This window comes from Acanthochromis polyacanthus, chromosome 18 (genome assembly GCF_021347895.1).
Source record: "Acanthochromis polyacanthus isolate Apoly-LR-REF ecotype Palm Island chromosome 18, KAUST_Apoly_ChrSc, whole genome shotgun sequence".
Taxonomy (NCBI): domain Eukaryota; kingdom Metazoa; phylum Chordata; class Actinopteri; family Pomacentridae; genus Acanthochromis; species Acanthochromis polyacanthus.
The window spans coordinates 10,877,943-10,904,530 of record NC_067130.1 but is presented as its reverse complement, the minus strand read 5'-3'; the positions used below and the strand labels follow the sequence as shown (position 1 = coordinate 10,904,530).

Sequence of the window (26,588 nt, the reverse complement as noted above, 5' to 3'; positions counted from 1 at the left end):
CTGTTCTTTGGACCAACTTAGATTTCTGAAACAGTGGCCATCTGTGGCACACCGATTGGTGGGGGTGACCCATTCTGAATTCAAAACATCTCCAAATCAAATGCGAGACCACACACATACACTCGCACATTTGCCCAAGCCTTGCTCCATCAAAGAAGAAATTCAAATCACGAGAGTTAAGAGGGGAAGCTGGCTTTCTGTGTGTGTCTTCCCATCTTTCCATCCACAAGGTGAGCTCGCCTAGCTCTCTCTCTACCTCCTCTTTCCCTCTTTCTTCCACTGACGGCATTGTAAATGGAATGAGTCTGGTTGCATTGCTGTATTACGGTGGGATAAAGTATCAGTCCTGGTAATCTTCCGTGGATTAATGGCTTCTTCTTTATCTGCTGCGGCTGCTCCGCTCAGATGTCTGGCCGGGCCAGGAGCCTCCTGCTGGAATACTAATGACAGACAGACAGACAGCTCCAGCTCTGCCTGTCCCCAGCCCCAACCCTGCCCACAGGAGATGTGTGTGTGTGTGTGTGTGTGTGTGTGTGTGTGTGTGTGTGTGTGTGTGTGTGTGTGTGTGTGTGTGTGTGTGTGTGTGTGTGTGTGTGTGTGTGTGTGTGTGTGTGTGTAAGTGTGAGTGAAAGAAAGGGAGCACATATGTGTGAAGTGCATATGCATGTAGATGGAGGGAGCAGCGACAGAGAAGGAGACTGCAGTGTGTGTGTCTGTGTGTGCGCGTTTTCACCCCCAAGACCCTGTCGCCTTCTTTGTGAGGTAGCTGCTGTCCTCCTTGTCCTGGCTGACACCTGCTTTGCATACAGGAGGGGCCAAGTGGTGAGCAGGGGAGGGGCAATGATGGCGAAATGAGGGTCCCCCAGGATGTGAGGAAGGGAATACACGGGGGACGAAGGAGAGAGAAGAAGAAGACAGACAGCACATTAGTAGAAGAAAATAATTGATGGAGTAAAGGGAGGAACATTTGAGAGAGGAACGATGCGAATTATGAGCAGGAACTGTATCTTGCAGCATCACCCTTTCCCTATGAGGTGACGCACTTGTGGACGTCCATTCTGGAGCAAACAACCTGCTCTAGGGTGTATTTATCCCATGGTTACTCCAAATCCATTCCCTTAGCAAGGTCACATTTACCCCACACAGACCCAGGGCTAAGAATATCTAGTAGATCCTTCATGAAAGGGAAAATAACCAACAGTAAACGCCATCTGCTTCCTCCGTGAAAGAAGAAAAGAAGAGGAGGAGGATTGAAAGAGGAGGGGGAGTGACTGAAGCACACCATGTAGCAACTACTGGCCATGCTTATGTGAACAGAAATACAGAGGAGAACAAAAGAAGACCGTACACCCCAAGCTTACCTCATTTCCACGGTGGAACAGGAACCAGTACGAGAGCAGACGCACGAACAGAACACCCAGGTCAAACGGAGAGTGGCAGTTTGAGAGGATTGTTCAACTTCACCTCAAACTGTTCCTCAAGAAATGTGCTCATATTACCGCAAGTTCATGAAATCAGCAGAACATCTGAAAATCGAATGCACCAAACCAAGCAGTGAGAAGAAGCAGATCCATGTAGGCTGTGTTTATTGTGACATTGAGCCACCTTTAAAATGCTTAGTTCTACTCATAACCACACTTGATTTAAACATGATGAAACCATGGTCACGAACCCATCTTTGTGTCAGTCTTATAAAACAGCCATCACGATTCATGTTCTTAGAGGAAGCACAAGGTCAGAATCCTCTGGAAATCAGATTTATCAGATAAGGAACTCTGAGATAAGATTCCTTATTCAGCACACATGCCTTCTTCCACTCTCCCTTCTGGACTAAGTTGTAATTTTAGATGAAAAACAACTACAAGAGGCCATCGTAGCTAACAAACTGCATGCTAATAATATCTGTTGACACCGCTGAAATGAATTACGCATACAACAGTTGCTTAGGGACACATGCTAAAAAAGAAGAAGGGGCAAATGAGGTTAGTGCAGCTAAACAAGCTGAAACTTGGTGAAGACTTAAATGCTCCTGCTACAAGGCTTGTCATTCCAAATTAGTGCATCTTGCTAAAAATAATATTGTTAAAAAATCAAAAAAAAAAAAGACTGAAGTATCCGCTGATCAGTCACAACATTAAAGCACTGACAGGTGATGGGGATAGCACTGATCGTTCCATTACATTGCAGTGTTATGCTGGGAAATCTTGGGTCTTTGCATCTATTTGGGTGTTCTTTTGACATCCACATAAACATTGCTCCAGACTGTTGCCCCCATGGCAATGGTAGTTTCCTGATGGCAGAGCAGTGGAAGTTTTAAATTGTACCAAAAGGTTAGGGTTAGGTGACCAAAAGACTTCACCAAAACTAAAGGCCATATCAGAATTTCAAGACTCCTACTATGCTGTTGAAATAGATGGTTAGAAAACTATTTCGACATGAGGTTTAAGATATAACATTTACTGACATACTTTGGTTTCTTATTTTTTAGTTAATGTTACTAAATATTTGATGTGCATGGACTAATACAGATACAGTTCGGTTCATTAGGGTGACCTTCACTCAAAATAACAGAGAAGAGATGCACAGTGAAGGGATCCATAGTTTATTATTTCAACACTGAAAACTGAGTCCACGTGTGATGATAATTTATCTAACTACAGCAACCTATGATGCACAAACAGTATGTTCCATCATTACTTGGCTAACTGTTGTCAAATTTTGGAACTTACTTTAATGGTTAGGACGTTCACGTTCTTTAATTTTCCATCGATAGTGTCTGCTACCACTGTCTTGCTTCATATGGACACTGCTGCTGTTTGATGTTGCAGGAATGTCACAAACTCAGAGAAAGATGCCTACAAACAGCTGGAAGCAACCGACCATTCACATGCCAGGGTCAACCTATATTACGTATACATGTATCATGTCTATATGAAGCTTCAGTGACTGATCTTACCTAGGATCAGATTTGGTGTAGGTTGGCCAGTGATTATTCAGGGACGGCTGTAGCCCCCCTGACTTCTCTTTGGACGCTTCTCTGCAGCTGGTGCCCTGCCACACCTTGGAAATTGCTCAGAAAAAGCTACAGTAACACAACAAAGAGCCCAAAAGCCTCCAAAATCCCAAGATCCCACACTGATCGAGACAGAACAACAGAGGCTCCACCCTGCAGTCCACACGACCAAAAAGATCCAGTGCTAATGTCCTGGTTCCAGACACCACAGGTCCTGTGTCCAAGTCCAGATGGGTCGGAGTACTTACTTATCATTAGGCAGGTGTGTGTGCAAAATTACTTGTACAGGAAAAATAACTGAGGTACCTCAAACCATAAAAATAACTGTACAGGTGATACATCATTTATTCTATTTAAGTTGCTGATAAGCTCAGTTGCTTTAGCTCTATGGTCATTTAGCTCTGTGGTTTATTGTAAGAGGAGCTGTTTAAATTGTGCATCATCATCAGTACAAATGGATCTGATCAAAATTAAAAAAGCAACCTTTCAATGTTGTTTGTTTCAATTTAGTTACTATTAAACCTGAGCAGAACTTGTTCAAAATGTATGCTCTTAAAACTCCAGCTTACACACACACACTGAGTGGCAATAAATTAAGCAAAACCACAACACTGCAACTGCTATTTTGTGCCTCTTGTTGGTGCATAAATTGGTATGCATAAGCCTGGTCACCCCTGAACAAACGTTATGTTTGGTGAGACTCTGAGTGAAAAATCAACATAATAAGCTAACATGCTTTTTTGGATGAAACCCTCTCATTCTCCAGTGTTTCTGTTTTTCACTCTCTCACACACAAACATGCACACAGCCAGCTAGTCACATTACAGTAGCTTCATTTTTTGGCATTTTCCTTGCAGCTGTTCTTTACAAGTCAGATCTTGAATAGTGGCAGACGTAGGGCACTTCGTTTGGAGCTCCATGAAGGGACTCCTCTGTTTGCTTGTGTGTGCGTCCGTGTGACGGAGAGCAGCAGAGAAAAAGAGAGATGTCATGATGTGACTCCTCATTCCTACATGGTTCCCACATTTTTTTATTACTCTCAAGTCCTTTTTCTCTTTACCAGTTAGTATTTCCCATCTCCGTTTCTTTTGCGCTTGCCCTCTATCTGTCTTTCTCCTTCCTTCTCCCTAACTTCCCTAACCAAATCTTTTCCTGTGTGGTCCCAAGCACTTCTCTGCTTACTTTCATCTCACTTGAAGAGCTAATGAGTTTGATTGCATCACCCGCGGAGTCATTTGTCAAAACTTTGGATTAAAAAACACCGACTTTGATCGTTAAAATAAAAAAAAATCCCAAAAGGAAGAAGTTGTCAGGGAAAAAATTATTTGTGCCTTTGCTGCAACAAAGCACCTTTAAAAACTTTTAATTGCATTAGTTTTCATTTCTTTAATTGATATGTCAGCCGTGGCAATAAAGAAAAGGAGAGAAAGGGTGAATGCAATCCCACTAGAGATCATATCAAAATGCGGTAAGAGGCCCTGCGACATCACGTTTAGACACCACTGCGTTGGAGCAGGTGCACGGCCACAAGCCACAATATTGCAGCCAGTTTAACACTTTCACGGTCATTTTGACAGAGTCAGGGTGGGTCTAGTAGGGCACAGCGTCAATGAGATGCACAACTGAGTGGATTGAAGAGAAACAAATAATGCACTTTGGTTGAATTTTGGTTGCATCTAAGCAACACATATCGATCAATTTATTTTGGAACACCTGCTTATTCAAGCCCCCACCCAATCATCCAAACAGAAAAAAACATCCAGCGAGCAGCAATTCTGCAGACAGAAACACCTTCACTGGAAAAAATGCTCCTCTCAAAACAAGAAAAAAAAATTATTTCAAGGAACTTTTATCTTGAAATAATTTTTTTTTTTAAATCTGCCAATAGAACAAGTGAAAAATGGCGTAGTAAGATTTCTGGAAATAAGATGTGATATTTAGAATATTGAGATCTTAAAATTAGCTGAGAAATCTTATTTTAAGCTATATTTCACTGGGATTGTTAAGCTTAGGCGTCCTACAACAAGCCAGACATGCTTAAAAAAAGACTAAAGCAGAAAGACTACAGTAACTCAGAAAAGTACATTTTTGTGCACAGAAAAGCATCTCAGAATGCATAGCATGTTGGACCTGTGAGGCAGATGGGCTACAACAGCAGAAGACAACGTCCAGTTCCAGTTCTGCCAAAGCAAGAACATAAATCTGAGGCTGCAGTGGGCACAGACTCACCGAAACTGGACAGCTAAAGACTAGAAAAATGTAGTCTTACTTGAAGAATCTTGGTTTCAGCTGAGGCTGCAGATGGTAGGGTCAGAATTTGGCATCTACCGTATGAATCCATGGACCCAACCTGCCTGTCCAGTCCAGGCCTGTGGCAACAGTGGCATAATAGTGTGGGGAATGTTCAGCCCTTACTTCCAATCAGTCATCATTTGAATGCCACAGCCTATCTGAGTATTAACGCTAACCTTGTACATGCCTTTATGTCCTACACGTTTCCTCTAATGGCTACTCCCAGTGTGATAATACACCATGTCATAAAACAAACGTTTCAGTTTAATGAACATGACAGTGTGTTCACTGTTCGTCAGCTGCCTCCTCGATCACCAGATCTGAATCCAACAGACCACCTATGGGATGTAGTAGAACAGCTGAAGAATCTGCAGAAATGACGCAATCGTGTCAGCATGGACGAGAATCTCAAAGGAATCTTTCCAACATCTTATGGAATCGATGACAAGAAGAGTGGAGGCTGTTCAGAGAGCAAAGGAAGGCTCTACTCAGTGTTCATTATAGGGTCCTTAAAAAAGCCCTTGGTGAGGGTATTAAAGTGTTAAAAAAAATAATACTTTAAGTTTGGTTCTCTGGAGGAACAGAGGTCTGACTTGAGGCTGGAGGACTTTGTTGTGTGTGTGTGGATTACATGTGTGTATTTTTTAGGTGTGCATGCATGTGTGTGTTTGTGCCCCAAAGCTCTTTGTGCCTTTTTGATGGACTCAGCCTTTGTTGCCACTCTACATGTCACATGCACATGCACCAGCACACACACACACACACACACACACACACACACACACACACACACACACACACACACACACACACACACACACACACATTACACACACTTTAGAGGAGATGTCTCCTACATTGCCCTTACTTCAGAGAAACCAAGGTAACCTCAGCCAAAAGTTAAAAACACAGGCTATGACCTCTATTCTGTTGATCTTTAAAAATCTAGGTGGTAAATTTAAAGTCTCTGTGTGTCTACCCATGAAATCAGCTTCTACTATCCGTCCAAAATGTCTTCCCAGTCCAAAATAGCCTCACAAGACTAGTGAAGTGCCTCCAGTCAATCCTCACAAGCACAGCTAAACCAGACCACACACCCTCACACATGCAGGCAGCCGCCATTGGCTCTGCATAGAGGGTCCCCTCCTGTCCCCATCCTTTCTTGCCTGCAGCTGCTGGCCAGCCTGTCAGTTCCCAGGCATCAAGCCATCAGAGATGACGCCTCCTCACGCCACCAAGTGGTAATCACCTGTCCTGCACCTTTCACCAGCAGACACCCACATCTCCAGGCAGCCATGAAAGTTAAGACACCACTAAAAGTGTTTATAGCTTCGCCATTGGGACCGCAAAACACGTGCTGTAATGAAATAGGGTCATAAATAGTGGAAAATGTGTGTTGTTCTAGCATCGTGTTGAGCTTTTAACGCTTTGGTAAATCTACTTCCAGGTCTCACATCAAAGATTTTAAAAAGCACAGTTATTAAAATTTTTCCTAAGAGTTGTTGGGGTAAATGAACTCTAAAACATAGGGAGAATATTAGTTAATAAATATTAATATTTTGAGTGACAAGAAGACTTGAACGGTTTAATTTCTAATCTGTATACGGGATTAATACTAAATGAGCTGCACTGTCTATGTTCTTGGTAATAAAAACACAGATCAGCCAGTGCAACGTTGTGGCTCACTGATGCGTTTTAACAGATAAGTAAGGTACAGCAGGCTATTTTTCAAGAACAATACTGATTATCTTGAGATCTATCCTGACAATAATAGACCTGATGATGAGGATGAAGGAAAAAAATAAAAAAGCAACAGTAAAAGAGGTCACACACTCAATCTGTCGGTGTCAGACATGCCCCCATGCCTTCCAAATATTTAGCCAAGCTCTCGCTCTGTGTTTGTGCGTCAGTCTGTCTGTTTGTTGTGAGTATTGTATCATGCTCTTGGTATGTCCTTGACCTCTTCTTAAATGCCACTTTGGGTTCAAAGTGAAGTCCCTCATATTATGTCCACATGCCATAAGTTGTGTGTGTGTTTGAAGAGAGGACATGTGGATATTTCTGAGCCCTCGTATGCCAAATCCTTGCTGTCTACACAACCTTTATTCAAAGTCATGTATGGAAGTGTGTGCAAGTACAGTGAAAGCTGTGTGTAAAAGCCCGCTTGTGAGGACACATTTAAGGATTAATTTTCCGCACCTGACACATGGAAAACAGGCAGAAGTGAGGGGGATAAAACGAAGCACAGGAGATGTGCCTCAGGGCAGGTGAAGAGCAGGGAGGGAAGGGCCGAGGAGAAAGGAGCAGGGGCTCGACAGCGGGGGGGCTGCTCAGTTCAGTGAGTAATTGTGGTGGGGGGTCATACAGGTCCAGACCTCATTAAGAGAATTGTCTGGGAACATTCAGGCTCTGAGCTGTTGTCATGTCACCTGCCTTCTTGTCATAGGAGCCACCATGAGGAAAACAGCGGCTTATTAATGCGTCTTTCGGTTTTTGCAGGTCACACAGTTCACCATTAGAGTCAGAGGGATCAACCCGACGCAGCTTTGCAGCAAACACTCTAAGATACGAACCTTTAATTGACATGCATACATCTGACATCTGTGGACTTGAGGCGTTTTTAAAAGCAGGTACATCATCTCCACCAGTAGCGCTTTTGATCGCCTTTGAACGTCTTCTCTTTTCTCCTCGACACCCACCCTCTGTTTTTAATTTGTATTCACAGGGGGGTTCTTCGCCGTCTGAGGTTACATAGATGAGAATTGGGGGGGATTTGGGGGATCTCGCTCCAGCAGCTCTTTAAAGAGGGTGAGGTATCAATCAGGTGCTGATGTTACACTGATGCAATGTTTCAGCCTATAGAGGGGGTTACTTCTGGACGCCGTGCTGCTTTGTATCAACTTACAAGCTGCTAAAGTAGTTATCAGTAATTCTTTGACACATGAAACTGTGAACAAATGTAGCTAAAAGAGCCGCATTATGATTGAAACTGCATTAATGAGGACCCTTCTTTCAGGGACATACAAATTTTAGCTATGTTTTATGATTCAGAACTACATTCATGTTCACTGAACGGTAGAAATCGGATCAAACTGAAGGCAAAAAAATCCCACTAACACATTTTATCGATGGTGCATTCAAACCTGTTTATTCTTAGGCTTCAATTGTCATTCAAAGGCATTTACTAAAGAAACAAAAAACAACAGTTTTCCGTTTCAAAATGCTGTACATTCAAGAGTGCAATTACTGTTAATTAGAATATAATATCTGAAAGTCATAGAATATAATTTCTCTCTTAAAAATGTAAAGATTTCAAAGTAGGAAAGTTAGCATTTACATGAAGCAGAATATACACAGAAAGAAAAAGATACATTCAAAGATCAGCAGGTGCTCAGCACTGGTCCCAAAACCCAGAAACAAACCCAGAAATAGAATTGTCATCTGTTTTTTGTCCTTAATATAAATATATATTTATAATTAAGCTACACTTTGTACTACAAGTGTGCAATCAGCCCAAGAATAGTTTGATGTTTAAATCCAACAGCATAAACATTACAGTACTTTAAGGACAGGGTTATTATCCCAGAATAAGGTGCAGGTTTGTTTGGAGTCAGCTCTTATTGAAATGTATTTTCAGCAGCCAGCATGAAATTGCATTCAAAGAAATGCAAAAGAAACAGCTTGATAGAAAAACAGTCAGTAGGGGAAAAAATGTGTTCCTTAATAAAAGAAAAAAACAGAATGGAAAGTTTAAGTGGACTCCTGACATGACAGATCTGAATCATAAATGACTCCACAACCCTGCTTAGAGGTGAAAAGGCGCTACGGGGCGAAGGCTGACTAGTTGGTCTTCTTGCAGTTTGTCGTCGCTGCATTCTCTGACTCCTCTTTGGTTTCTAGGGAGCTACTTTGTCCGTTGACAGGACTGTGCTGCCCAGTCGATCCCTTTTCGCTGGACTCTTTGGTAGCAGAGGTGGAGGCCGTGCCATTTGTTGCGCCGCTGTTGATGCACGATTTCTTTACCTCGGCGGTGAGGGCGGCGTAAGGGGAGGAGCCGGTGAAGAGGGTCTTGTAGACGGCTGACTCAATGGTGGCGAAGGGCGAGGTGGAGGAGCCTGTCAGCATCATCCTCGACTGGAAACACAGAACACAAATTTGTCAAGACAGAGGCAAGACACGAGGGAATAATATGAGGGGAGAGAGGGAGACATTGTGTGAGGTTTGGAAGAGAATGTGTGTCTCAAACACCTTCACCATAGCAACTGTCTTTAAAGCCACTCGAATATTAATAGTTGAAAATTAACAATGGATCACATGACTACTTGTCTGTGAAAGCACACAGAGAATTATTACCCATCTTTTCAAATCACTTTGTTTCCAGGCCTTCAACTTGACTGCGTTGGGCCACTTTAAGTGCTCTCATCCGCGAATTAACTATAAAATCTTGCTATATGCTCCCTCTGCATCACCAGTTGACACATAGACAAAGTCAGGTACCAGCCAAAGAACATAGAAGAGCATTTCCCTCAGGAAGGGGTAAAAAATGAAAAATGGAGGGCTGATATTGGATTCACATTCATCAGTTGATGAAATGAATGTTAATGTTGCCTTGTGTCACTTTATTTGTGCTTTTTCTGCTAGCAGGTTTGCGATATTACCTTAAATGATGATGATAAAAAATTATGTTTTTTACAGGTCTAACATACGGTTCATAAAGATTAACCTAATTTAACGTCACAGTATGAAGCCAAATTAGCTGTAATATAATGACACTGGAAAATAAATTCACTTTCTTCAATCCTATAGTAGGTAATCTGTTATTTTTATAATAGAAAGCTGGTCAACTATGCAATGCTGGCCTCGTTTACATATTAAAGCGCCAGTGTAAATGGCTAACGTGCTACCATTTACTTTTCATTAGAGGATGAGAGCGGAACATCTTCAAGAACCCAAAATAATAAACAGCAGGTTTTGGACACAACTCTTAAATCTGATGAAATGGTTCGCCGTTAATTTGACAGATCAGAGTCGGAGCGAGCTAACAGAATGAGAGTTGAAAGAAGACGTGGTAGATTTATCTGTGTCTCAGTCAAGAGCACAAGTTTCCCAGAGAAGAGAAAAGTGGATGATGCAAGCTGATGAAAATGATGCAAAAGCCCGAGCCCTAAGGGTAATACCGAGCTAATGTGAGTCACCACAGCTAAAACTTCAAAAAAGCGGAGGGAGAAAGGTCATTTAGAAGACAAGACACCGCCGATTTGGAGGGAGCTGTGACACCGAAACATTTGTTATACACGAGTTACGATCCAATTATTAAAAACAAATCGTGTTTTTTTTTTTAACAGTTTATACGGTCAAGGTAAGCAGCTAAATGGATCAAAACACACCTTCTAGTTTTGTAGCGAATCACAACAACCTTGGGTGGATATTCTGGATATAGTTTCAGGGTTGAGTGAGCCATACTGACCTTGTTGACAACAGTGAAGACAGTGTAAATGAGCATCAGGTGTTGCTTCTGGACAGGCAGGTAGTGGGTCTGCTGCAGAGCAAACAGCACTGCTCCTATCAGGGTGATCTTTGTGGGGCTTAACACACATGAAGTGAGAAAACACCAGTTATGATCTCCTATTTAATGATTAAAAAATACACAGCCATGGTAAAAAAATGATTAGACCACCACTGTTTTTTCAATTTCTTGTTCATTTTAAGGCCTGGTACCACGAAAGGTATATTACCTGAGGAATACAATGAACATGTCAAAAAATGCAGCTGATTACATAATATTTTATGACTATTTGACATGCTTACGCTTAATTATATTCCCAGGGTATTTAGAGGCCATTTCATGTCATAAGCAGCACTGCGCATCAAAGGCCTAGAATGGTTTCCTGCTTACATTCAAGCCGTAGCCCATTCAGAAGTTGTCAGCTCTCACATAAACGAAAGAATTATGTGAAGCCACAAAGGCAGCCATCTTGACACTGCTGGAAACCGGCCTGAGTGAGAGACAGGTAGCGAAAGAAACTGATCTCCAAGACAGCCGTTCATTACACCAGGAAAAAACAAGCCCAACATGGTACTACAAATTGCTAGCTGGTTGTGACATGAAACGTCTTTCTACTCCATGAGATGACCGTGCACTCATCCCTTCCTGTGTCAGACCTCCAGGTACTCTTTGCTGGGTCACAAAGATCATCAGGGTTCTCTTCAGTGATAAATCCAAATTTTCAGTTGATGCCCACTCCAGTCAACTTACTGATTAGGAGGAAGCCTCACCAAAAACAATGGTTATTACAATCAAGCACCAACTCCTGTGTGTATCATGTGACTAAAACAGACAGAAAAGAAAACATGGACTGCCTAAAAGCTGTTTTTGGACGGTACAGATGCCATAGCTACTGATGTAAGAAGTAAGTGATTTTGTTTTTTATCAAGAAAACTATGGAAATAGCTAGAGATCAGCTCCGAATAAAACTGTCGTGAGCGATTTTTGTTGTCATCTTATATTTGTCAGACAAATGTACCTTTAGTTGTACTAGGCATTGAAATGAACAACAAATTGAAGTAAACAAGGGTGGCTATTAATTGAGGAGTGAGGATTTATGCATGCACTCAAAATACAGCACATCTTATATACACAGATAAACAAACTGGATGTACATCATCAGATATACACAGCTGCCCTTTGAGTAATAACTCACTTTATGTTGCCTTAAGGTAAACAAGCCCACACTGTCACACAATTTAGAAGATATTTATTCACATACATGCCAGCCATAAAATATACTCTGCTTCATGCAGATGTCTCCACCTTTGAAAAGAAAACTTCAACTATTTCAGAAAATATGCTCATCTTCACTTGTTTTTTTCTGGAGAAAAAAGTCACATTAGAAGACTGAAACTACTTTAAAGGCCATAAGCGTACATTTAAAAGACACAACCAGAAGCCAGTTAACTTAACTTATATAAAGACTTGAAACTGAGGGAACTGCTCATTGCCTGCCTCGGTCTACTGTTACCTAAATCTTACAAAATATTGCATAATCTCTGGAATCCCCCATAAAAACACAAAACAAACACAAAAAACAACACCAAAAGTGTAAAAAATACAAATTATGATTTATGGAGTTTTATGTGCAGGTTGTGCTCTTGCCAGGCAACCACTGGGACTCCAGGGAGCGAGTGCACCTTGCCAAGAAAACAGTACAGTGGCATAAACCAACCCCGGGAGTGCAACTTGTTTTTAATGTAATTTCACATTACACTCAGTGTGATATCAATTACTGCCAAAGTGCATTAAAATGCAATTTTATAAGCACATAAATACACTAACATCACCTGACATAAGCACAGAAAGTGGAGAAACTTACTAGACATTTTGAGGAGCTCGTTGGTCTCTGGCCTCCAAACACCTCGAAGCCAGCTGCTCAAACTACTTATCGACCACCTCCCAGCCCCTAGTAAAGTGAAAAAAGGACACCATATGCTGAGCAGTACTACACCATCACGTGAATTAATATGTTCTATGATTACTTAAATACACGTCATGTAAGTCAACATATCATTACTGACCTCTATCCACCGATGGCGATCATAACCAGCAGGCTGTCCCTTGTATTTGCCGTGTGCCTGGGTGACCCCTCCCAGGACCTCCACGTTCTGGTCACTTCTTCATGTCCTGACAGCACCCAGCGCTGAGAGGCAGCGGGGGCAGCACAACAGTACACCAGGTCCCATGGGGCAGTAAAACACCAGATACCTGCAGAGACACATATATCTCATTTACACTGCGTACACACATACATATTTCAGCTGTGTGTAGACAATGTGGCCGGTAAACGTATCCATAGTTGATTTTGACAGTCTCACCATTTAGTCTTTACTTAGACCTTCCATCGCCAGCAGAGGGCAGTGTGGATTTTTTGTGAAGCATGTAATTATATGTGCCACCAGTAGAGGGGACCAAAGGCTTCATATTGGACCTCTACAATAACCTCTGTTTCTTCCACATTTCATGCTCCCTTCACAAGAACGACATGAGGAATATACGGAAAATGACTTCTTTGTGTATCTCTTTTCCTCCAAGTTGCAGAGCACACCTAACTCCTGCTGCTTCCCTTCCTCTCTGGTTCTCCTCTCTGTCTATACACTAGATTTTTCAGCGTGAAATATTTACCAGATGATTGAAGCGAGCAGAACACTGGTGCTGTTGGATAACGGTGCTACCGGCGGCTCGGCCAGCATGATCCCAGACAGCACAGCTCCTCCGAAACAATAGAGCATGGAGCTGAACCAGCAGGCCAAGGGGCTGACCCTGGACACCTCCAGAGCTCCTGCACAAGAACAGAAATATATGGATCAACGTGATCACTGTGGATTCCTTCAAGTCCCCTATATGTATATTGCACATATGCATAGATACAGAATCTCTACAGGGTTCTCTGTAATCTCATATGAATCCGTAAAAGCCTGGAAACATCCAGCAAACACTGCTGCTGTTAGAAACATTGTATTTTAATACACATTACACGCAGATATAATTGTTATTATTGCAGTTGGTGGAAATCACATAGACTAGACTTGACTGGTTGTAGAAACCAGTTCAGCTTCAGCATATTAGTTCAGTAGAAGGAAGTGGAGTGTGATACTTTGGCCTCTCCTCTATCTGATGCACAGGCCTCACAGTCGCTGGCTCTGTACAAACATTAACTAGTTTAAAGTGCACAAACAAAGATCAAAGAATAAGAAGGGTTTGCCAGTGACAGCTACAGTACTTAGGGCTGGGCTTGTAGGTCAAAGTGCAGGACAGAGGATTGACATTTACAGTTCGATCAGGAGATAATAATCAGTAGTTTAGCACTCCCTATGCATCTCCACCCTGGTTAGAAAGAACCCTGCTTTCCTGTCACACTACAGTCATGAGTCAAAGAGAAGATTAGTTGTAGGCAGATTAAATAGCATTAGAACTGCTCTGTATAATGCTAAAGTTTTTCATGTTCTTAAAGGAGAATTACGGTTGTTTTCTATGTGGCATAATTCCCATTATTGTGACTCTTGTGGCTTTAAATGTCATACAGACTTTGCACTCTTCATCTTGATTTTAGAGATTTGGGAAAATGAGGAGCCACACAAAACAGCCTGAGAAACACAGTTTTGTGGGGGCATTTAAAGTGGGGCCCCTGCACCTTTCCAAGGAAAACCTTTTTTTTTTTACATGAATCATTTCATTTGTTTTCCAGTCTGACCCAAGTTAACACAGAAATGAGTTGGCTGGTATGTTGTTTACAGGCTGTTTGTGTGACAAGAGGAATGCAAAGATAGTTATGACATTTAGCAAGAAAAATAACAGAATTTTCCGTTAAATCTTCAATTTAAAAAGGCAGATTTAGTATAAATATTGTGTACCTAAACTTCACCAACGTTTGTTATTGACTGTGAGATTTTGTATATCTCTTTACATAACTGATGTACCTTTGTAGACATTCTCCAGTACAATCCAGGACTGACTTGCGTGGCTCAACCAAACTTACTGCTGCCAACATACACGAGGATCTACATATTTAACCTCAGACAGGTAGCTCTTAGCCAACCCTGACCCACCTGCCCGGAGTACACTGTGGCCGCACACAGGACCAACCTGGTAATCTGGGGATTCAGACAGATTATAGACTCCTGGAGAGAGATCGGTAAACCAGGAGGATTTATAGCTCTATCTGCCTCCTCAGCAGGCTCCCCTGGACTCTGTCTGCAAGGTTCACTTTTTAACTTTACTCTCACCAAGTTCCCTTTGACTGCTTTTAATAACCGCCCATGTGTTTGTACATGACAGCATGGACAATAGAGAGATGTGGAAGTCAATGAGGCATTTTACAGGACAGACAAATGTCAGAAATAAACTGAGCAACTACAGCGGTGCATTGCACTAATTACTGGCTATAGTGGTTAGTGTTGAGTTAGATAGCTCATGTTCCACCTGTGCTTTGTCAGCTATGAAACATCCAAAACACACAAAAACATACAAAAAGCAAACATGGAAAAGAAAGATGAAAACACAAAATATTTATAAGATATGTAAAAGGACCTATGCTTTCATTCCCTTCATACAACATGCAACTAATCACATAAAATATTCAAGGGAACACCTGCAGTCACACTGATCTTTCCTAACCAGTTTAAGTTTATACAGTCACTGGTGATTGAGCAGGCCAAGGCATGGTTCCAATGTTCTGGTTCTCCATTCAGGCTTTAACTGACCTTGCCGTGCAGCAAAGGGTAATGTCTTGTTGGAAAATTCAGTCATTTGAGGCAGGAAAGAGTTTTCCAGATGATGGAAGAAGACTGTTTTCAAGAGTAGCCCTGTACATGACCTGGGTTCATTTGCCCTGTTCTGCCCATACTGAAACAACCCTAGATCGTTGCTGATTCACCCCCATGTTTTACTGTAGGGGTATGACAGTCTGGTTTGTAGGCTTCTCCAGGCTTTCTCCTAACCAGTAAGTTGGCTGGAGTGGGCATCAACTAAAAATTGGATTCCTCACTGAAGAGAACCTGAGCCCAATCATCAACAGTCCCAATCCTTGTGATCCCCAGCAAAGAGTAACCGGACTTTCCTCAGACTTTCATTGATGCAGGGCTTCTTCTGTGCCCTGTGTGACTTCAGACCAGCTTCAAGAAGTCAGTTTCGAACTGTCCCTGCCAAACAAGTCACATTTCTATACAGTGCCCACTCATTTTTAAGGCAACGACAATTCCTGACACAGGAACGGATGACTGAACGGTCATCTTGTAGGGAAGAAAGACATTTCCTGCCACAACCAGCTAGCAATTTGGTAGTACCACGTTCGGCTTGTTTTTTCTTGGTCTAATAGCCGCCTGTCTTGGAGATCTTCAGTTTTTTCATTGCCTGTCTCTCACTTAAGCCAATTTCCAGCAGTGCCAAGATGGCTGTCTTTGTGGCTTCACATAATTCTTTAGTCTTAGGCATTATGTGAGAGCTGACAACTTCTGAGTTGTGCTACGGCTTGAATGTAAGCAGGAAACCACTCTAGGCCTTTGCATGTGTAGTGCTGCTTATGACCTGAAATGGCCTCTTATATACCCTCGGAATATAATTAAGTTCAACAAAATAAATGAACAAAAGTATAGAGTGTGACAAAGCTGCAGCATCACCTTCTGTATTTACAGATTTCAACTGTTGTTGAGTGATACTCATGATGACTAGTGCAATGGAGCTTTTGTGGTCAAAAAGCAGTTGCTACACTTAGAGTAGGAGGAAGTTGCAAAAAAGGCTGGAAAGAAAAAAAAAGCCAGACGAGGACGGGTGGTTAAAAAAATAAATGCCTTCAGTCTGGCACTATGACTGTCATCTACATTCGCCTCTCCTGTGATAGCCTCCAGTGTAAATGCCTAGCGTTGGTGCTTTTGGTTTACAGCAATTGTATCCCAGAGCTCACGAGTGCAGCATTTTGCTTACACAGTAAACACTGCTGCTCTGTCATCAGCTTTAGTTTCAGAGAAAAACAAACTGCTGCAGTCGGTGTCTGAGCCTGACTGGCCAGAAACCAACTGTAGAGGAGAACAGAAGCTGTGTTTGACTTTAGAGGTTGCAGGAAGATCAATTCATCTAACATAGCTGATTATATCTGCAAGTAAAAGGCACTAAAGATGCATTTGGGCTGAAATATAAAAGACTGCTTTGACTGTTCTGACATGTACGCAATTCAAGATCAAGATCCTGTCTCCTGGTTTTGCATTTGAAGGAGATGCATTTCCAAGTCAAATCTGAGCAACAGAAGCCAACTATAAACACAGCCGCAGCATGCCATACAGTGTTGGCTGTATTTTCAATTCCTCTTTCTTTCTTTCCCTTTTCCTTTCTTTTTCTGTCTGCTGTGTGGAGATAGGGTGGAAATGTGACCAATGACTGTTTTTGGACATGCTTCTTTCTCCAGACCAGCTAGTATAATTGCTGTTATCCAGCATCAGTTTTCATGTGTGTTTATCTATACACATGTGTATGCACAAATCAAGATCTTTACAACTGATCACAAAGGAAGGGGATGTTGAGGTAAGTCTTGTAGCTAAGAAACAGCAAAGTCGTTTCACTGCAGCAGTGCGGCTGCAGTCTCATGAAAAGCACTCACTTATGTCTTAACCATTCCCGTATCTCTCTACCACAAACCCCAGCACAGCATTATCTAAGACTGCAAACAAGACAGTCACTCCCAAACGGTCATATTCTTTATTTCTCAGCTCTAGTCTCCAAATTTCTGTGAAGCTTCTTTCAGACATGGGATATGTAAGTTTGCTGGAGACAGCAGAACATTTGCTGTGCTTTGCTTGTGGCTGACAAAAACAATGACTAATTCTGACTTTGCCTACATCTAACCTAATAAAATTGGCATCATGACTTTTACAGTAAAGTAACAAGGGGTGCTCATTTAAATATGAAAACAGTACTTGTCTGAAAGGGACTCATGCTGCAATGGGAACTTTCCATTCTCCTACTTGGAAAAATCCAAGAAAATGCCCCCACAAGTCGGACATCCTACTAGCATTTACTTTAGCATTCTACATAATTCCTCAAAGTCGGAGTCTACAAAATGTTTTGTGCCTTTTTTGTTCTCCAGTTTCAACGGTTAAATTCACTATATGTCTGGTGACAAACATTTGATGGCCACAGAAAAGCAACAAAGCAAACCTGGATGCAGCCAGATTTCTTCCCCACTCTGTCCAGTGAATACAAAGAGGTCGAAAAAAGGTGTAATTTCAAAGTTTGGCTTTACACTTCAAGTCCCACATTACTTTGCCCCTTTTCTCCCGGTCTATTGTCCTGTCTGACACTTTCATTTTCACTTAATGTCACATATCAATGACTGTTAGAGCCTCTCTTACTAGCTCCTGCTCCTCTTCCCTCGCAGGTCATATTCATTACATTCAGCACTAGATAAGAAAGAAAAATATATCTCTGGTTGTTTTCAGCTTGAAGAGAGAACCAGTGATTGACATATAACCGCTGCTCCTCTTCCATGCCCCTTTCCTTCTGCTTCCTATACAGTCCACTCACAGCACTGTTTGCATGTGTGCTTAAAATAACTTTACAATGCAACAAAACATGAGAAGAGAGCTAACAAGCATAAGCAAAAAGCTTTGCAGGAATCTCGTTTGCTTTTGTGTCTAATGCATAGTTAAATGGGCTACATTCTTCTATTTGGGGTTTCAATAATGTTCTCCTCTTGCTAAGTTGGTGAAAGTCTTGAACTGCCTCAGACTCTCAGATTGGAAACATTGTGGGGCAGGAAGGAGAAATTTAGCACAGGAAAGAGAACATAAAGGGAAGGTTGAAAGCATTCCTTTCCTTTTTGGGAAAAGAAGTAGTCTAGCTGGCTCCCCAAGTCTTTTATGTCTACTTTTATTCAGGTTTCATTGAACTACTTTTTTGAAAGAACCGGAGATTTAAGCCTTTATTCTAGGAGTTTCTAAGCAACTTGTTGTTGAGCCAGTCCTCCATCTTCAAACACACATGCAAATACAAACACAAAGTGGTAGTTTTCTTCTAAACTAATGAGGAGATTTCTTGCTGTGAGCTCGTGTGTATTGTTTGTCCATACTTTTACTCTCTGTGTATCTTTCTTCCAGCCGGAGAGGGATAGATGGGAGCAGAGGACAAAGGGTTACAAGGTCACAGCAGCTCAGATTCTTTGCGAGGCAAGTTCCAAAATAGCCTGTAGATTTACAGTAGTGGGACTACAATGGCTTGTGTGCGTGAGTGTGTGTGTGGAAAGTCAAGTCCCTGTGCAGTTAAAGTCCACCTGTCCTCAAAGTCACTATCTCAGTGACATAACATGGCTCAGTGCCTGCCTTTGGTCTGACTGCTACAATGGGCTGTGGGGAGATACACAGTTTTTGTTTGTCAGGTTTTCTCCCACTCTGTTTAATTTGCATGTTGTGTGTGTTTGTCAGTCAAAGAGGACGAACCAAAGTGAAAATCTAAGTCCAGGATTATACTTTACAGACAGCTGTGGACACCATTGGACATGTAGTAGTTCTTATGATACTATTTCCACTTTGCTCGGAGTCTGCTTGGAGGATACATGCCCCGTTGACTTTCTTATTCCGTCCATGACTACAACGAATCAAACAAAAACGGTGACACTCACAAAATTTGATGCACATATTATTTCCTTTACATAGCTTCAAAGACAAACTGTGCAGATGAGGGTAACAACAAACCTCCTCCAACTGCCTTTCTACAACCCAGTGATGCACAGTGTGGGTCAAGAGATACCCATTTTCCATTGAATTTGGGTCACTTTTGACCCATGTTGTGCATCAAACGGTAAAATTCAGCAGGTGTTGTTATACCTAGGTGTCACCAAAACATTGGTGATGACAAAATATACATCATTCAAGCCCTAGGAGACCTTCGCACACTCACCGGGGTGTAAATCATAACTGCATCCTATCTGATGATGGACGACTGTCTATAGCTACAAGGATAAACAGCCGATGATGATCTGGATCAGTTCTGGCCAACTACAAAATAAAAAGCTAGAAGGAGACAGATGGTTTCCGTGTTGCCAATGTACACATTATATTTTGTAATCTGAAGCATGAAGATGTTTTCCTGAGATAAACAAGTAGTGATGTAAATTATTCAAAGGCCTCACCTGTCAGCAAACCACAACAACAACATCCAACAACACAGTAAGATGCAATATGACTGAAATCAATAGCACTACATCTGAAAAGATGTTTCCCTGTATCAGTGTGGCAAATGTATGCCAAATAGATTTTTAATGCAACTAAGTGTGCACTGCTGTTACTTCGTCAATAACAGTCAGACTACTTCAGAGGCAAATATTGTACTAAGTTATAGTTGTAAGAACTCGCTCCATCTCAACCAACTGCAAGAGTACATGCTATTTACTGAATCACTCAATGCTACCACAGTTGGCTGATAAACAGTATTTTTGTACATTTAGGGCTTTGAATGCAAGACCTTTAATTGTAATTGCACGTGTTTACTATATTTGTTGCTTTTTATAAAGTTTGTTCTGTCACTGGACAAAACCATAATTATTTCATTGATTTATCTGATCATTCAATATGACAGGATACAGTATTTCTCTATATGTCTTTTTAAGATTATTTTCATTACTGATCAACATACTTATTAGTTTTTAATTGACTGACAACTTCTTGTGCGTGAAATACCAAAAAAACAGCGGAAAAATACCAGAGAGAAACAGCAAAGTTTTCCATTTGAGAGCCTAGAAATAGAGAATTTTTGGTGTGTTTTTACTCGTTTTGAGTGATAAAAATGATTAACTGATTATCAAGACAGTTTTTCATCAACTGACTAATCACTAATGAATTGACTTCTCACATTTAAATCCAGCATTTTCAAAAACACACAAACCACAGCGGTTAAAAAAAACATACCAAGAAGGCTAACGATTATGCAAATCATCATAAATAATGAATGCACAGAGGTTTCAATGTGTCATCTAACTAATTATAACAAGATTAATGTTATGAGCAGTGGCGTCATTAGGCCTGAAGCTCAATTTAATTTATCAATTTTTAAAAAATAGCCTCGGATCCATTTGTCTGTGACTCTGATCAAGCACTAAAGCCTAGAAAGTAACACAATATGGTTGATCAACAATGCCAGTAGCCTAGGTTTTGGGTCCTTTGTCTAACTTTCAAGCAGCAGATCAACTTCACATGACTTGCCACTAATAGTTGGATAGAATTATAGCTGTAAAAGACCACAAATATCAGTAATTCACTGACAAATTACTGTGGAGTATGCAAGCATAGAAAGAAAGTAGGACAGATTTACATTGCCTAGAGCAGTGTCTCAAATTTTAGATCAAAATTTGCTTTGAAATGACTAAATAATAAAATAAAAATAGTGCAATTATGAGATTTAAATGTAAAGATCTCTTAAATGGGGCTGATTTATTCATGTTTCAAGATCCTAACAATGCCTCTGGTGATCATCTGTGGGTAAAAGGGCATAGATGACATGGTTTGTGTGTGTATTTTCAGATTCATACAGCTGGACGTCAAGCACATTTAAGTTGGCAGCCTTTCTCCAAACACTAAATCCATTGTTGCTGCTTGACATTTAGGTGTTGATAGTTGGAGGCCTGTTATCACAGCTCAAGTTTCATCAAACTTCAGAGAAACAAAACCAAACTGTTGCTTGGTTCACTAAACTTGACTGCAGATGAACTGTGCACTTGAACTTACCTGGCTGCTCCCTCAGAGCCATGACCGACACGATATAATGCGCCATTTCAAAGTAAGGAAACATGGACAAGTTTGCCAGTCCGTGGGACAGCTCGTCCAAATGCAGCGCCCCGATCAGATCCATTATCTTCTCTCTACAGCAATTCAGTGACACTGAGCTATTCTAGTTCATCCCTGGGAGGACTTAGAGCGCAGAAAAGGCACCGGTCCAAGTCGGAGCATCAGGAGTGAACGCTTCATGTACCGTCTGTCAAGTCTGACCCGAACCGGCGGCCCGACTGCAGCTGTGAAGTCGGAGGGGGGAAAAAACGCCGTTGCCAAGTTGCTCGCAGCTGATTAGTTGACTCCAGGGATCTCCGCTGGTCGCTGGGCAACGGATCGGTGTCTCCAGAGGATGGTCATCGCCGGTGTTTCCTCCTCGGGACGCTGTCATCAGCGCATAGGCGGAATTCCTGCTCTGTAATCCGCCATGCCAGTGATGTGGCGGGCGGAGCCAGAGCCGCCCTCTGATTGGACGACGGAGAGCGCCGCGAACCAATCACGTGTCAGAATGCGACTGCGAGAGGCGATGGGACCGGATTTGTAAAAGCAAACAGACCCCTATGCACATGCTGAGCAAATAACACACTATCACCTGTAGAAACCTGCTTCCTGTTCTTCTTCCGTTTGTTTGAATGCTGCCTGTACAGAACAGCAGGCTATACCTTTAATAGGTGGAGCCTATAGGTTAGAAATGGCATACTGTGATAGACAATATACAAATACTGAACTAAATGTAATATATCAGCAGTAATACTATTGGTTATTAGTTTAATTTAAAATAATGAAAATAATCCTTTTTGTGTTTTGTATGTCTGAATATGAATATGACATAAATCCATGCAGCTCTTTTTCAAGCCAGTGAGAAGAAATTGAAAAAGAAACGGAGGAAACAATAGACTTTGTGCTCAAAATTTACATTTAAAATCCTGCCCTCTCACTGCCTGCTGCTTCCCAGTTGACCTGTTAATGATGAGCAGCTGCTTCATATTCCACTAATTGTGTTTACTTTCTAGAGCTTTCTCCACTAGCCCTTAAATGCCTCAGCAACAAGCGAAACACACCAACCGTTCTGGTTTATATTGAATGAGATTTGAATAGAATTCTTCAGTTATAGTGGGGCTTACAGCAGCAACTCCACAAGCTGCTATTGAAACTCTGACACTCATCTTAATTTGATTTTTACTCCACCAAGGAACCTGGCGGAGTTATGTGACGATTGGTGTATGTTTGTCCTTCTGTGAATCCATCTGTCTGTGCACAACATTACTCAAAAATGGACAAATGGATTTGAATGAAATTTTCAGGGAAGGCCAGAAATGACACAAGGACCACCTCATTAGATTTTGGCAGTGTTGCGGTTCATCCACAGATTTGTTAAGGATTTCTTTGTCATTTCAGGAGGTATAAAAATTCCACCAGTTCAGTGAAAATTGCACCATAGATTGCTGTTAAAAAATATCTGTTTTAGAGATGTATATAAAATTTGTTAAGGATTTCCGTATCGTTGCGAGATAGCGACACGGTGTCAGAGTAGCTATAACTACAAGTGAACGCTACATTAACTGCCTGCTGACGATCACATGATTGCTCCCCAACAAGAAGTCCACCGGGACTTATCGGTCAGAGATGATACAAGGAACAATTGATTAAATTGTGGGGGTTTTCCAAGTCCCATCAATTCCCACCGCCCGCTACATATTTAGGTCACGCAATTCGGTATCTGCACACAATGTGCACATGCATTACACATGCTTGTGCTCAGTGCAAGGTCAGTTTTTATTATTAAAGATTTCATCCATTGTAAATGATACAATGACTTAGCAGCCTTGGTGGAGCACTGTGCTCTACTTGTTGGAACAGGCCTTTACTCAGCGACAGGCCGGTTACTCCTACTGTTTTAATTGCTATAAATGATGCAATAAATAAATCGCAGTTTACTGCCTTCTACTTTTTCACCTTGTCTTAAGCTCTGTGAAAAGCAGCTGTTGACAAAAAATCCTGGTCTCCTTCATGTGAGAGTGAAAATTTTTCTGTAATGAGAGGCAGAAAATATTTAAATTTGGTGCCATCTATAGTCGAAAATCTAGACAACAAACTTTAAGGGATGTATCATTTGCAGAGATTATATCTCACTTAATATCTCAGTGGGTTTTAGATCCTTTAAGTTTGTGTATATTTAATGTACTAAATTATCAATGTGTCAAATCAGTACACCATGTAAAGATGCTAAAGATTTTGAGAGAAGCTCAAATTTGGGCGTCCTGAGTCCAAAGACATGCATGGCAGGTTGATTGGTGACTCTAAATTCCCTGTAAATGTGAGTGCATGATTGTCTTTCACTGCTGACCCTGAGATGGACTGTCAGCAGGGATGTGCTTCAGCCGTCTGTAACCCTCTACAGGACAAAGTGAGTATAGCTAGTGGATAGATGGATGGCTGTTAACTGCAATGTGAGCTGTTAGCCAGCAGATGGCAGCAGCTGATCAACCACCAGTTCATATCTCAGCACTGAATCTTCCCTCATATATTCTTACTGAAATATAACCATCCAGCACCAATGCTGGCCTAATAAGGAGTAATTCCAAAGCAGAAGCCAAGGTTGTGGTATGTTGTCAGTGCTGTTTTTGGACTGTTGTTTGTGTGTTCGTTTGTCTGTCTGTGAGCAAGATTACACAAAAAGCACTAGGTTCGTTCAAAGGGGAGAGATGGAGCACGGCCAGTGGAAAAATCCATTCAGTTTAGGTTGGGATCACTTTGTTTAAAGTTGCGATTTAGGGCACTGTCCTCAGTGGAGTGCCCTCCTAGTTTCATATTTCATATTCTCTCATTAAAAAGACAAGTGACTGCTCAGAAACCATAAAGAAAACTGTCAAAAATAGTTCAATTTGTTGTCAGACTTTATTCTTAAATGAGGTGTGAAGCTCAGTGAAAGTTACAGTTGTCCAAGTCATTGTAAGCTTTTTAATCTTTTTTTTTACATAAGCCATTGTGTTACTCTCCACAGCTGAAAGGGAAATTCCATGTGAAAGTTATGTGACCCCAAAGCCATGACGAACATGGACTGATAAATATCTAGAGGGCATAAAGAAAGGGAAAAGAGAGAACCTGGCATGGCCGGGTGATGAAGTAATCCCGTATTTTAAACCATCATTCACAGCGGAACTCCACCCGAGACCACTCCTGTGTGTGCGATGTGTATCATCTTGTTCAAACCTTTGAGTAGCAGACTATGTCGTCACTGGAGGCTGCAGATTATTGACCGGGCCTGCATTTTAGATATGGTCTAGCCATACTGACAGACACCTCCTATAAATATATAATAGGACTGTGGGTCTGTCAGGTTCAGGGCTCAGTGCTTGTCAATGTTTTCACACGCACAAACATCCACCGACCGAGTGCTCCTCATTAGTATTCTCCCAGTGGTGCAGGATTAAACTGTCCTCAGCTCTTACAGCACAGGGACCGCCTCTCATTCCTTGGATTTCTGGGGCCCACCTCAAAGACCCAAGGCTAAATCTGGGGGGTTCAGAACAACTGGAATCTTTATTCAATTATGTCTGTGGCTGCCGAGCCTGTCACCAGCGGGTTACCCCCCCAGTTCAAAGCCCCAGTGCTGCCTGAGGAAGTCAGGAAGGGGTGAAGCCAGATGAGAGGGAGCTGCTACTCTTAATAGACATGTACATTAGTGTTTGCTGGTCTTGGAACAGCCCTCATTGTATTCGTGTCAAACAATTGAAGGTCAAGTAACTATGCAATGAAATTTTAAATACAGCTTTGTACAAAAGTGAAAACGTGGTGGCAGCAAAAAATAAATCACAATATTTTGCTTTGTATGTGTGAATAATTAGATTCTGGGAAACGTTTTTTGCTCAACTGTACAACAGTAAATTATTAATGAAGTAAAATAGCTAAATATCGCTGGTACTTCTTGTGTGCTTTTAGTGTTTCATAAACTATCTTGCTTCTAAGCCCTCTGCCCATGTCATTCCAGGGAATTCTCCAGATATACAGAGGTATTTTCTAAAAAATGGTTCCCCTGTTTTCAAAATATATCCATCCACATGAAAACACAAACACATGATGTGATTGCTGTCACATTCATGCCAATATAATCTAGCCCTAAAACCATGTTGGCAAATCAGAAGCCTGAAATAAAGTATTACCAGTTCTTGTGGGATACCAACATTGGTGCATCAAAGGAAGAAGGGAATCCTGTTTATGCACTGATTCTGATGCCTCTTTTCCTCAGTATAGTAAAAGAGCAACTGCATTTTCATTTTCTGTTGTCTCATGTAAACAAAGGAGCAAACGGAGCACATTCCAGTCTCAAAAAGCAAAAAAGTCAGTTTTCCCCGTCTACACATCAACACTGCAAACAGAATTTTTGAATATTTTCACCATGGATCGAGTTTTTATTTTTAAAGGTGTGTTTTCCGTCTCCTAAAACTGCATCCCCATGTAAATGAAAGGCCAATCACATCAAAACGTTGTTTTTAAAAACAATCACTTGTAATCAACCCAACCATATGTTTTTCTTATAAGAGTTCTTGAAGCAGGGCAGAGAAATGTTGAGTTTTTTTTTGCTGTCATTCTGTTTAGATAGCTGTAGATATTATATGTATTTTCTAATATACTGAGAATGCATTCATTAATTTTAACCAAAAAAATGCTTTGTGTGGTTTTATAGGCAGAAAATATGCTAATATTTAGTCAAGACTTTTCCTGTTTTTGATACCTTAAGCCTTATAAAGTCCATTATCTTCATCAGTTTGTTGCTAACTTTGTCTTTCTGTTAATTGTTGCTGGGCAAAACGGTAGTTTGTGAGGTTTTTAGTGCTTTTCTTTTTAACTTAAGACAGCTGTTTGCTGCATCTGGAGCTGATGATGCTGAGACACTGAAAGCAAACCACAACGGTAAAACTGCAGACCATAAAAACAAAACAATGAGCTGGAAGAACCTAAAAGGCTCCACAGAAATGAG

The 26,588-nt window shown here is 41.3% G+C and overlaps 1 protein-coding gene across 1 annotated transcript; it reads right to left on the bottom strand.

Annotated features, from left to right (window-relative positions):
• Positions 1-8,437: 8,437 nt before the first annotated feature.
• tmem38b (transmembrane protein 38B) lies at positions 8,438-22,075 on the bottom strand. The gene is given in 7 exon segments (XM_051938736.1): positions 8,438-9,439; positions 10,773-10,890; positions 12,672-12,770; positions 12,884-13,047; positions 13,049-13,064; positions 13,482-13,638; positions 21,566-22,075. Coding segments are annotated over 7 exon segments (972 nt in total). The 5' UTR covers positions 21,690-22,075; the 3' UTR covers positions 8,438-9,145.
• Between the last annotated feature and the right edge of the window lie 4,513 nt (positions 22,076-26,588).